Raw genomic sequence first — 13588 nt, 5'->3', positions numbered from 1 at the left:
ATAACTCCATTACTTTTGAATTTATGCGATCATTATTATTAATTTGTGGATCATTCTTTGTGTTTTTATTATTTTTCTTACTGTTATAGGAATTATTTCTATGTGAAGCATAACAGCTTTTTTTTTTAGAGCTGACCCTTTTGCCATCACCACCGATTCTAAAATAATAATAAATTATAAATTATTTTAAAAAAATGAAAATCTTGGAGGTGACGTTAATCATAATGGACATCATTTGTTATTTTGAATGTACGATTTCCGAGCTCATGTCCCAAAGTTTAGTATTATCACTAAGCCTAAAGATTTTAGCTGGAAGCCTCCACGACTTGCTGTTCGTGAAAAATCAGCGTAAATAGCGAGCTTGAAGGAGGTCCGTGAACGCAGCACCACACAAGCGTAGAAGATCGCAGCTGCAGCTGTTGGTGAAGAAAGCGGCGAGATTCTCTGCAGCTTGAACCTCTCGCTCCAAAAAATGTGGACAGAAGTGGAAAAAAACAAAAGCTCGGCTATCGTCACCAGAAATCTCATCTCAAAGGTGAGGAGAAGGAGATTTAATGTTTCTGATCAGCCACACTGATCCAAAACATGCAGACTTTTTAACGACGGGAGTCCAGGTTAGTTCACGGTTAGAAGGTGGAGCTGTTTGAAGCTCCACGATAAGTTTCCATGCAAACTTTTATTTTTTTATTTTATTTTTTAGAACATGTCGGTCCAATATTCATTTGTAGTTTCTGTTGTTGCTCTAATGTCCCCACGGACCCCACAGTTTGACTTCCTGCAGGAAGTTTTCACTTCTGCAGGGAGCAGAGCTGCTCCTGGTCGTCTTCATTGCTCTCCGCCCTCCGAAATTCTTCTTCCCTTTTTTTTTTTTTTTTTTTAGCTTAAAGCCTTAAACTGAAACAACAGGTGCTGTTCAGCAGAACATCCACACCATCACCTCTGCCCTGCGTGTAATCTCTGCTCAGCTGTTTTTGTTTTTGTTTTGTTTGCTGCGTTTTTCAGATGATCGACCCAGATCTCAGAGAAGAGCTTTTAAATGCAAATGGTAAGCTGCACATCCTCCTGTATCCTTTTATTCCCCTGATTGGAGCATCCTTTAACAAGATATATGCTGTTATATAGCATTTATTTAAATCTGACTTATTCAGTTAGTCTAAAGTGTGCTTACATGCTCGGTGTCTTTTGCAGCAGATAGTTTCACATACACCACCTTAAGATTGCATCACCTAGATCAGATTCCAAGGCCAAACAAATCCAGTCTGTCCACTTCAGATAAACGCCATGAAGTTGCTACTATGTGCTGGGCTTAAAAGGACAGAAAATGCTCACTGTGCAAAGCAGTTTGACAGAAAATAACTTTATTTTTATGAAGATAAATTCACTAGTTACAAAGTTATTTCTAAAAAATAAAAAAAAATGATTACACAGTATAGCAAACGGGCTTAAATCGGAGGAAACAGGATTTTCGTTCAGTTCTTTCTGAAGACTTTCGACACCTATCCAGGAGTCTTTGTCAGTTCTGGTGACTCGCACTTGAGCAACCTGCAGTTGGTGCGCTGCTGTTTTTAAGGACATTGAGGCCCATCCTCCTGGGCGCATTCTGTCAGAATCAGTGATCCACCCGTCACTACCCCGGGTTGTTAGAAGCTATTGCTTGGTGTGAGTGGAATACTTGGTCACCTGAATCCTGATGAGACTGATGGCAAATGCACCTAGGAGGACGGGCCTCCATGTCCTTATAAACAGCAGCACACTAACTGCAAGTCGCTCAAGTGTGAGTCACCAGAACTGACAAAGACTCCTGGATAGGTGTCGAAACGTCTTCAGAAAGAACTGTATGAAAGTCTGGTTGCCTCCGATTTAAGCCCGTTTGCCGTTGCGATGACCCGGATCACTGCGGGTGAGGATGCACTGAGGATTTGCACAGGCATCCACTGGTATATGTAAAAATAAAATAATGAATATCATGAAAGTTTTTTTTTTTATCGTAATTTTGTTGGTTATGTCTTACAGATGATACAAATCAAAAAGTTGTCTCCGAAAATTAGAATATAACATAAGATCGATAAAGGATATGTTAAACAGAAATGTCAGGCTTCTTAAAACAATTGGTTTGGTTAGGGTTAGTTGGTTGGGGTTGGTTCTTTCCCATGAATTACTGCATCAATGCAGCGTGGCACAGAGGGAATCAGGGACTCTGCTGAGGTGTACTGGAAGCCCAGGATGCTTTGGCCTTCAGGGACATCTGCCTTGATGTGTCTAGTGTCTCTCATGTTCCTCTTGACAATACCCTAAACCTGTGAGTTTGCTGACCAGACAAGCGACTTAACGGCATGGTTATTGAACCAGCTTTTGGTACCTTTGGCATTGTGGGCAGATATAAATTCCTGCTGGAAAATGAAATGGAGCAGGAGGAAGCATGGAACATACTCTCAAACATCTGCATTAGCTGTGGACTTAAGAAAACAGTGGACCAACACCACCAGATGACATATGGCTCATCTTGTTTACTCTTCCTCCAGACAATAGGAGCATGATTTTCAAAGGAAATGCAAACTTTGCTAAGAGCTGCTTTATCTAAAAAGCAGCTCTTGGACCACTAAGCAACTTTCTCTCCTTAGCTCAGGTAAGATGCTTCTGATGTCTCTGGTTCAGAAGAGACTCAATACGAGGAATGCAATATTTGCAGCCCAGATGCAGGATTCATCTGTGCGCAGTGGCTCTTGATGCACTGACTCCAGCTTCAACATGAATTGACTTTGCTTAGCAATCTTCTCAAGGCTGCAGTTGCACCTTTTCCTGCCACACTCCTTCCTTCCTTCCTCTCAATTTTCAGTTATTACGCTTGGAATCAGCTCTGCGAACTACCAGCTTCTTCACCAATGAGCTTTTGTGGCTCCTGTTGGAAGGGATCGATGACCGGCTTCTTTACATTTGTCAAGTCGGGAGTCTTCTTTATGATTGTGTAGCTTACTGACACCCTTTGAAGGCTTACAAGACATTTCCAGGTGTTTTGAATTCATTAGCTGAATATTTAAGTTTTTCACAATATTCAGCGTTTCCCAGACACTGAATTTTGGGGTTTCATTATCTGTAAGCCATAGTCATGAAAATTACAAGACATAAAGGCTTGAATTTTGCACTGTGTAATTAGCCTATATGATATGAGTTACACTTTCTGAAACTAATCACAAACAATAATCGTTCTTCCGCTCCACTTTGACACATTAGTCTGTCAAAATGACTTCAGCCTGAAATATTCATACTGAGGATATTAGTATTTTAGAGAAAACAAATCTTAAATATGTTTTAAGGGTTATTTGCTCGTAAGATGGTCCCGATTGATTGCATTGTAGACTTTAATGTATCCTAAGTAGTCATAAAGAGCAAATTTAAAAGAGGTTCTGATGTGTTTTTCCATGTTTATCTGTTTCTGTCTCCCTCCTAAAGTTTCCACTGCTGCTGCCACCCGTCCCTCCTACACAGAGGACTCTTTAACCAGGAGCAGTGGGATCATACCTGGTGAGCAGCACTTTTTTTTTCAAAGTTTAACTTTTTTTTTTTATCCTTTCTAGTTTGATTTGTTAAAGAAAAAGAACAGCTTGTCAGAAAAATGGCCTTGAGTCACAAACAAAAAATAATTTTAGAAAAAAAACTGAAATTAACATGATTATGGCTTATTTCATGATGCCCCACCCCCACCAACACACACACACAAACTTATTGAATCAGAAATGTATTACATTAATATCTACTATTCTACATTTTTAAAAGTAAACTTTGTGTTCGGTTCATTGTTTCTTTGCTCTAATAACGCTTCATGACAATTGACCCTTAACTGATGCAAAGCCTGTATATTTTGTATTTTAATGTACAAACCTAGAAGAAATTGAAACTCAATCTCTCTGTGGTCTATTTTATCTTTTGTTGCAACCAATCCTTCCGACCACCAAATGTTAGAAATTTAAGCCACTGACATGGTGCCACATTTGCACGGTATGCATGTGTGAAATGAGAAGATGTAAAAAGCAGCCGAGCAGGACTCGCTGTGGAGAACACGACACCTTGTGCTTGGCATGCGTTTTGCTTTTAGCATGTCTAAATACCATGTTTGTGTTTTCCAGGTGCGATCGCAGCCTCTGTGTTCATTGTTTTTTTGCTCGCTCTGTACGCCGTTCTCTGGAAGTGCATGACGTCGCCACCAAAACGGTAACGCGACACGAGTAGCAAAAAAAATAAAAATTCTCTGCTCGTCTTGCTTTTTGGTCTAAGTATTCTGTAAAAACCCTGATTTCTATTTCAGAAGGAAAAGCAAGCGGAGAGTAAGGGCACAACAGAAGATGCCCGTGTGAAGAGGTCGCTCACGTTGTCTGTTCAGCATCTTTTTGAAACGTGGATGAAAATCAGGAACCAGAATTTGTTCTCTGAAGACAAGTCTTTTAAAAACCGTTCACAGAAATGACTGAGTTAGCTGGATGTCGCTGGTGTGCCTGAGCGGTGGTCTGCTGGGGCCTTTGTTGACTCAAAGGCTGATGATGATGTGAAGCGGTTCTGGCAGGTCAGGCTGTGCTCTTATTTTTACCCTAACTGTTACACTACTGAGGGGGAGGGGGCGTGGTTAAGGCCACACCTCTCTCCACTGTCCAATGAGCCGAGTGCTAAGAAAGACAGGCTATATTTTGTTTTTTTGTGTGGCAATTCCTGCAGTTTTACGTACAAATAAAAAGTGGATGCTACATTTTAATGATTCATTGTAAATCCAACATGACATAAATTGATATATTGTGCATTTTAATATATTTTTGACCATAAATTTTCTAGAAAAATCACATGTTTTGTTTTGTGTGACATATAGAATTGTATATGAGTGCTGTGATTGGAACGATAATGATTGAAAAATAAATTTCTAAGAACTTTTTATGGTATCATGGCTATTAAGATCTCTGGTAAAGATGTGTGAAAAGCCTAGATATTAATACTGCAGTAACAAACTGTGTGGCTGACAAAAAAATCCAGCCTTTATTTTGAGTATATTTCTTAATTTTAAGGGGGAAGAAAGTTCACGTTAGAGAATGGTCTTTATAGCAGAATCATTGACGTTGTACTTAATGGGCTTCTGCTTATATTCTCTACACCTGTTTTTACCACTAGTCCTATAACATTTTACAGGGTTGGAGAATCCAGAGGGACATTAGGAGCTGCTGTCCTGCAGGTTATAGATGTCCTTGCTCCAACACAGCTGATTCAAATGGCCAAATTACTCCCTTTGCTCTGCAGCGGCCATTGTATGCCTAATCTGATTCAGGTGTATTGAATCGGGGCAACGGTCAAAACATGCAGGAAACCGGCCCTTTTGGACATAACTGGGTACAAGATTCCAAGGCCGTTATTTTTTTTTTTCCCTCTTCAGCTTGCCGCTCAGGATTTCTTTAAGATTTAGGTCTAGAATGAGATGGCCACGGTAGAATGTGAATCGTCATGTCTGGGGAACTAACATGGATCAGTCAGGGCAGAATTGGCTTTTTTTTTTTTTTTGTGATTACATGGTTTCTTTTTCCCTGCCAGACAGACTATTGAACTACATGTTCAATAGAGTGGTGTTGTAGTCATTTTTTTACTACATTAACGTTAACTTTACTGACTGGAAAAGCAGAACCCAGGTAGACTATGGAGGACCAATCCTGCCATAATTAAAAATACACACAGAAATAAATGAAGGACTTAATAATATAAAATGGCTTAAGAAAAGTGTCTAATAATATTAATTTGTGTGCCATTTAATGTGACAAAATAATAAAAATAAGATATTTCTTCAACAATTCATCAATTATTCATCAAAAAATATATATTTTAACTTTTATTTTTACTTTTCTTCTTGCTTTTATGCTGACTTATTTTTAACCCTTGTATTTCTGAAACAATCATTTATTTCTGCCTCTAACATTTCTAGCTGTTTTTTTACCCAAAGGATTTACACCTGCCCTTTTATTTCCTTTTCCCCTTTTTCCACTTCATGTATTTCTAGTTCTTGTATTTAAAGCAACATTTTTAAAGCATGTTTTTACTCCACCATAAATATTTCTTTCTATTTTATTTTAAACTTATATTTCTGAAACATATATTTATTTCTGCCTCTAACTTTTCTAGCTGTTTTTTTACCCAAAGGATTTACGCCTGCCCTTTTATTTCCTTTTCCCCTTTTTCCACTTTGTGTATTTCTACTTCTTGTTTTTAAAGCAACATTTCTAAAGCATGTTTTTCCTCCACCATAAATATTTCTTTCTAATTTATTTTAAACTTATATTTCTGAAACAATCATTTATTTCTGCCTCTAACTTTTCTAACTGTTTTTTTACCAACCCAATTTTTGCCTGCCCTTTTTATTTCCTTCTCCCTTTTTTCCACTTCTTGTATTTCTACTTGGTGTTTTTTTACTTCCTCTTTTTCCACTTTGTTTATTTCTACTTTGCGTTTTACTTTCTCTTTTTCCACTTTGTGTATTTCTACTTCGTGTTTTTTTACTTCTTCTTTTTCCACTTCGTGTATTTCCACTTCATGTATTTCTACTTGGTGTTTTTTTACCTCCTCTTTTTCCACTTCGTGTATTTGTGCTTCGTGTTTTATTACTTCCTCTTTTTCCACTTGGTCTGACTGCAGCTGTTAATGTTAATACGATGGCAGGGAGGGAGGGGGGAGAGGGGGGCGGTGTCACCGGCAAAGCTTCACAACTATTGGCTAAGGCCTGCCTCCCCGGAAACGAGCCTGCATCAGCTGGCCGCTTTCCCAGAATGCACCGCGGGCCGCAGCTTGCTTGTGGACAGCGCTAACAGAGATCACAGTGGTAAGTTAAAAATTACCTTTTCTGCTGCTGTTGTTCTTTAAAAGTACGTTTGAGGCGACAGCATTATACTTTTAAGCTTCCCTATATGGCCTGTTTACAGAGTTAGTGTGTAATTAAAAAAGAACAAGTCCGACATGAGTGGACCACAGTGATCCGCAGATTCATTCGGGAGCGTCAGAAAGCTATGGTGCGTTCAGGAGCACGGGACATTTCATATTTACAAGGAAAGAGGCATAAAACAGAACAGAACTCACTCATACAATATTGTGTCTATCCAGAAACAGTGTGGGCTTTCTTACAATACTGAATGCTCTATAATTGTATTTCTGTTATTTTTTGATTATGCACACCTGCTAGCTTTTTATTCTGAAACTTCTAATGTCCCATGCTCCTGAATGCACCATAGCTTTCTGAATGCGCTGTACTGTGTAGATAGATTCACGTCTGATCTTCCGCTTAAGACAAAGCTTTGCAGTTTCAAAACTCATGTCGGCTCTCACTCAACTCAACTCAACTCAAACTTTATTTATAAAGCACATTTAAAACAACCGGGGTTGACCAAAGTGCTGTACAGATAAAAGATAAAAACTGAATGCTAAAATACATAAACACAATGCAAAAAGAAAAATTGAATGCAGATAAAAATATAATAGGATAAATGTTTCAATTTAAATAAAATATTAAAATAGATTATAATTTGCCAAATGTCCACCTAGACTTGATTAAAAGCCAGGGAAAAGAAATGTGTTTTTAGAGAGGATTTAAAAACCTCCAAGCAGCCTGCCGATGGAATATGCAAAGGCAAGTTATTCCAGAGTCTCGGTGCCGCTGCCACCTTTGGTTTTAAGTCTGGTTTTAGGCATGGCCAGTAGCAACTGATTAGAGGATCTCAGTGTTCTGGCCGGGACATGGATTCTGAGAAGCTCAGTCAAGTACTGGGGGGCTAGACCATTAAGAGCTTTAAAAACAAACAATAAAATTTTAAAATCTATTCTAAAAACAACCGGAAGCCAGTGCAGCGAGGCTAGAACGGGTGATATGTGGTCACGTTTACGTGTGCCAGTAAGGAGACGGGCAGCTGCATTTTCTACCAACTGCAGACGGTGTAAAAGTGAGTGGTCCAAGCCAGCATATAATGAATTACAGTAATCTAATCTTGTATTAATAAAAGCATGGATTACAGTCTCCAGATCTCTGCGTGGCAGATACCCTTTCACTTTTGATAAAATTCTTAACTGGTAAAAACTGTTTTTTACGACCGAAGTAACCTGGCGATCGAATTTCAACCTATCATCAAATATTACACCAAGATTTTTTACTGATGATCGAATGTTAGGTGTAAGAGGGCCCAAGGAGCCAGGAGGAAAAACTGCTGGACTACAACCAAACGTAATAATTTCGGTCTTATTTTCATTTAGATTGAGGAAGTTTTACTTACGGTTTACTGTTGTGTGAATGACAAGAGACCACAACAAATAAATCAGCCATTCCTCTAGGGAACGCGAAAACCTTTGCGAGGGAACGAAAAAGTATTCTGAGGTAACGCAAAAAAAAATATATTTTCCCCATGTCCCCTAAAGGGCTCTGTATACACTTCCCTCGGCCTTGTCGTGTGTCAAGTGCTGCTGGTTCTGATGCCGTTTTTTGTTGTTTTAATTTGGCAAAACGTTCATTTGTTTTGTGTTTATCTCACTGACTTGAGTTGCTTTATTAACTCAATACTTGCTGGAATAAATTATGTCTCCCAAGGACGACAGCAGCATTCAGGACAAAACGCATAAGCAGAAGCAGTTAGTTATCAGCTATTATATAGGTTACAAAATATGTTCGGTCTGCGAGTGTCATGTTAGTTACACATAGCAGAAGCAGTCGTAATATTGCCTAGCTTTTAGGTTTAACGTGGGTTCTGTTGTCTGTTCATCTTTTATTATGAAGTATTACATAATTGACATTTATATTTTAAACAGGGACCACAGAAGGAACCCAGGCCCTCATCAACTGGCGTATTCCCAATGAGGGCCTATTTACAGGCAGGAGGAACTCCTCCAAAACCGAATGGCAGTAAGTAATTTTTATTTATGTCTGCCTAAATGTTTATGTTCAGCTCTTGTGACACTAAACTTGTTTTCTATTCAACTAGTGATTTTGTAAGATTTTGGCTACCAAAAGGGCCAATAAATATTTGTCCCTTTTAGAAAAACTTGACAAGTTTTAAATAAAATCTATAAATGTTTTTCTTATCTAAGTGAGTTTCTTTTGAGCAAGGACACACAGAATTGAGAGGGGAAAGAAAACAACTGTAAAAGTGTAAAAAAAGACATTTATTTTATACAAATGATTTTACTTTGGAACAGAGTCAAGATGTAACATGTTCAAAACAATTAACATATGATTTAAAACAAATAATTAACTTTTATAAAAACCATGGACAAAGAGAACACCCACAAACATACAATTGATAAATAACAGGAATGGAAATTTATTGATTTAATTTGTTTTACAGGTAGTGGGAAAAAAAATGAAATGAAGCATCATGTGTACATAACTACAACTGATCTAGGTTAGGTCACATGTAGGCTTGTTCACTTAAACATGCAGCCAGCTCTGCCGGGCTGCCAGTCTGGCTCGGAGGCAGCTTCCAGACAGCTTGTGGTCTTCAGCCGCCGGATGCCGTCCTCTTCTGGGTAAACCTCCTCCTCCTCCACGTCAAGCTGGTCCCCTGCCTCTATACTAATATTGTGGAGGATGCAGCAGGCGGTGATTACTTTTGGGGCAAATGTCGGGCGGACCTCCAGCGCCCTAAAGAAAATGGAACACCACCACGTCTTTATAGCACCAAAGGCACGCTCAATGATGTTTCTTGCCTTGGCGTGGTACCTGTAGTGGCGTGCCTCCACTTGGACTGTACCAAATATAAAATAACTTGTAATTTAGGTAATATGCTGATATGTCTTAATGTTCTATCCAATTAATATAATCTATGTATCAATTTTGTGTCATTGTTGGCTCTATTTAAGAACAAGAAGGTAAGAGATCTTAATGGCAACTGGCGGGCGATAGGGCGCCAGGGAGGTGATTGGGTCCAGGAGGCATGGGAACGCACCATTGCAGTGTAGAAAAAAAATCCCTCAGGTGGGTATAAAGCATTTTTATACAACGGAGAGCGCCACAGTACCAGTGAGTGATGGACAAAGCCTACATTGTCGATGTAAACATTCAAAATCTTTCCCCGTGCGTCACACACACCCTGCAGGATGATTGAAGGGAAGAGTTTTCTGTTTAAATAACATTTATTTTGTGGCTCTGCAGGTGGAACAATTCGCACGTCACGCATCAATGGCACCGACTGCTCCTTTGAGCGCCTCGATCCCGGAAAGGCGGGCAAAACCAGCACCCACTCCCTCCAAATCTTGTCTTTTTGGGAAGAAATTTTTTTTTTAATGATCCCCATCAAGGAGTTCATGACTCTGTGCACCACCTGGCACAAGGGCATCACAAAGATGTCGGCTGTTTCCCTATAGGATGCACCGCCGCCAGCCAGAAGAGGGTCACCAGCACTCTCCTTATCCTCACATGTTTTGTTGGTGTTTCTTCCTGTAAATAAAAAATGCCAAATGTTACCATAATTGGTTTTTAATTTCTCACCTTTTCATATCATAAAACTATACCTGGTTAACATGTAAATTAATATAGTTCTCAAGAAAGAAAAAGTAAAATGTATAGTCCTGTAAAACTAGTCAAGTATAGCAAATGTAACAAATGGCTTCTCTTCTCTGGTGTTTTTATAATGTACAGATTCTCATTGTAAGATGTATTGATTAATTTTGCCATTTCACTAAGAATGAACTGAACTAACTGCACATAATTTATAGATTAATCACTGTAAAAGTGGGCAGACAGAAATGACTTTTCCTATCTTAATGATCAATGCTGTGGTCAGTAGGTACAACAAAGTACCCTAACCCTGCAATGTTATGTTAAAATTGTGTTTTTGTTTTCCCATGAGTTATAGAGAAATGGTCACAATTTCAACCTTATCACTTGTTCAATAACATCCTCAATGTTTTTTTTTTAAGATAAAAGTAGGAAATAGGCATGTTAATCTTAAAATGACTACCAGTTGGCACAGTTGGGCTAGCAAAGCAACTCAAGTCAGTGAGATAAACACAAAACAAATGAACGTTTTGCCGAATTAAAACAACAAAAAACGGCATCAGAACCAGCAGCACTTGACACACGACAAGGCCGAGGGAAGTGTATACAGAGCCCTTTAGGGGACATGGGGAAAATATATTTTTTTGCGTTACCTCAGAATACTTTTGCGTTCCCTCGCAAAGGTTTTCGCGTTCCCTAGAGGAATGGCTGATTTATTTGTTGTGGTCTCTTGTCATTCACACAACAGTAAACCGTAAGTAAAACTTCCTCAATCTAAATGAAAATAAGACCGAAATTATTACGTTTGGTTGTAGTCCAGCAGTTTTTCCTCCTGGCTCCTTGGGCCCTCTTACACCTAACATTCGATCATCAGTAAAAAATCTTGGTGTAATATTTGATGATAGGTTGAAATTCGATCGCCAGGTTACTTCGGTCGTAAAAAACAGTTTTTACCAGTTAAGAATTTTATCAAAAGTGAAAGGGTATCTGCCACGCAGAGATCTGGAGACTGTAATCCATGCTTTTATTAATACAAGATTAGATTACTGTAATTCATTATATGCTGGCTTGGACCACTCACTTTTACACCGTCTGCAGTTGGTAGAAAATGCAGCTGCCCGTCTCCTTACTGGCACACGTAAACGTGACCACATATCACCCGTTCTAGCCTCGCTGCACTGGCTTCCGGTTGTTTTTAGAATAGATTTTAAAATTTTATTGTTTGTTTTTAAAGCTCTTAATGGTCTAGCCCCCCAGTACTTGACTGAGCTTCTCAGAATCCATGTCCCGGCCAGAACACTGAGATCCTCTAATCAGTTGCTACTGGCCATGCCTAAAACCAGACTTAAAACCAAAGGTGGCAGCGGCACCGAGACTCTGGAATAACTTGCCTTTGCATATTCCATCGGCAGGCTGCTTGGAGGTTTTTAAATCCTCTCTAAAAACACATTTCTTTTCCCTGGCTTTTAATCAAGTCTAGGTGGACATTTGGCAAATTATAATCTATTTTAATATTTTATTTAAATTGAAACATTTATCCTATTATATTTTTATCTGCATTCAATTTTTCTTTTTGCATTGTGTTTATGTATTTTAGCATTCAGTTTTTATCTTTTATCTGTACAGCACTTTGGTCAACCCCGGTTGTTTTAAATGTGCTTTATAAATAAAGTTTGAGTTGAGTTGAGTTGAGTGAGAGCCGACATGAGTTTTGAAACTGCAAAGCTTTGTCTTAAGCGGAAGATCAGACGTGAATCTATCTACACAGCACAGCGCATTCAGAAAGCTATGGTGCATTCAGGAGCATGGGACATTAGAAGTTTCAGAATAAAAAGCTAGCAGGTGTGCATAATCAAAAAATAACAGAAATACAATTATAGAGCATTCAGTATTGTAAGAAAGCCCACACTGTTTCTGGATAGACACAATATTGTATGAGTGAGTTCTGTTCTGTTTTATGCCTCTTTCCTTGTAAATATGAAATGTCCCGTGCTCCTGAACGCACCATAGCTTTCTGACGCTCCCGAATGAATCTGCGGATCACTGTGGTCCACTCATGTCGGACTTGTTCTTTTTTAATTACACACTAACTCTGTAAACAGGCCATATAGGGAAGCTTAAAAGTATAATGCTGTCGCCTCAAACGTACTTTTAAAGAACAACAGCAGCAGAAAAGGTAATTTTTAACTTACCACTGTGATCTCTGTTAGCGCTGTCCACAAGCAAGCTGCGGCCGCGGTGCATTCTGGGAAAGCGGCCAGCTGATGCAGGCTCGTTTCCGGGGAGGCAGGCCTTAGCCAATAGTTGTGAAGCTTTGCCGGTGACACCGCCCCCCTCTCCCCCCTCCCTCCCTGCCATCGTATTAACATTAACAGCTGCAGTCAGACCAAGTGGAAAAAGAGGAAGTAATAAAACACGAAGCACAAATACACGAAGTGGAAAAAGAGGAGGTAAAAAAACACCAAGTAGAAATACATGAAGTGGAAATACACGAAGTGGAAAAAGAAGAAGTAAAAAAACACGAAGTAGAAATACACAAAGTGGAAAAAGAGAAAGTAAAACGCAAAGTAGAAATAAACAAAGTGGAAAAAGAGGAAGTAAAAAAACACCAAGTAGAAATACAAGAAGTGGAAAAAAGGGAGAAGGAAATAAAAAGGGCAGGCAAAAATTGGGTTGGTAAAAAAACAGTTAGAAAAGTTAGAGGCAGAAATAAATGATTGTTTCAGAAATATAAGTTTAAAATAAATTAGAAAGAAATATTTATGGTGGAGGAAAAACATGCTTTAGAAATGTTGCTTTAAAAACAAGAAGTAGAAATACACAAAGTGGAAAAAGGGGAAAAGGAAATAAAAGGGCAGGCGTAAATCCTTTGGGTAAAAAAAACAGCTAGAAAAGTTAGAGGCAGAAATAAATATATGTTTCAGAAATATAAGTTTAAAATAAAATAGAAAGAAATATTTATGGTGGAGTAAAAACATGCTTTAAAAATGTTGCTTTAAATACAAGAACTAGAAATACATGAAGTGGAAAAAGGGGAAAAGGAAATAAAAGGGCAGGTGTAAATCCTTTGGGTAAAAAAACAGCTAGAAATGT

At 38.7% G+C, this 13588-nt stretch overlaps 1 protein-coding gene across 3 annotated transcripts; it reads left to right on the top strand.

The window, feature by feature from the left end:
* Positions 1-244: 244 nt before the first annotated feature.
* On the top strand, positions 245-4918 carry sb:cb288. 3 transcript variants are annotated; one of them, XM_036143991.1, is made up of 5 exons: positions 245-535; positions 1003-1045; positions 3451-3522; positions 4125-4209; positions 4307-4918. In XM_036143991.1, exons 1-5 carry the CDS (start codon positions 473-475, stop codon positions 4350-4352), a joined length of 309 nt encoding a protein of 102 aa, XP_035999884.1. In that variant the 5' UTR covers positions 245-472; the 3' UTR covers positions 4353-4918. The 3 variants fall into 3 exon arrangements, with proteins under 3 accessions (XP_035999884.1, XP_035999882.1, XP_035999883.1); XM_036143989.1 differs by having other exon boundaries at positions 260-535; positions 4304-4918; XM_036143990.1 differs by having other exon boundaries at positions 531-614; positions 4304-4918.
* The last annotated feature ends 8670 nt before the right edge of the window (positions 4919-13588 follow it).

Source organism: Fundulus heteroclitus, chromosome 12 (assembly GCF_011125445.2).
Source record: "Fundulus heteroclitus isolate FHET01 chromosome 12, MU-UCD_Fhet_4.1, whole genome shotgun sequence".
Lineage (NCBI taxonomy): Eukaryota > Metazoa > Chordata > Actinopteri > Cyprinodontiformes > Fundulidae > Fundulus > Fundulus heteroclitus.
This window is presented reverse-complemented; position numbering and strand designations above follow the sequence as displayed.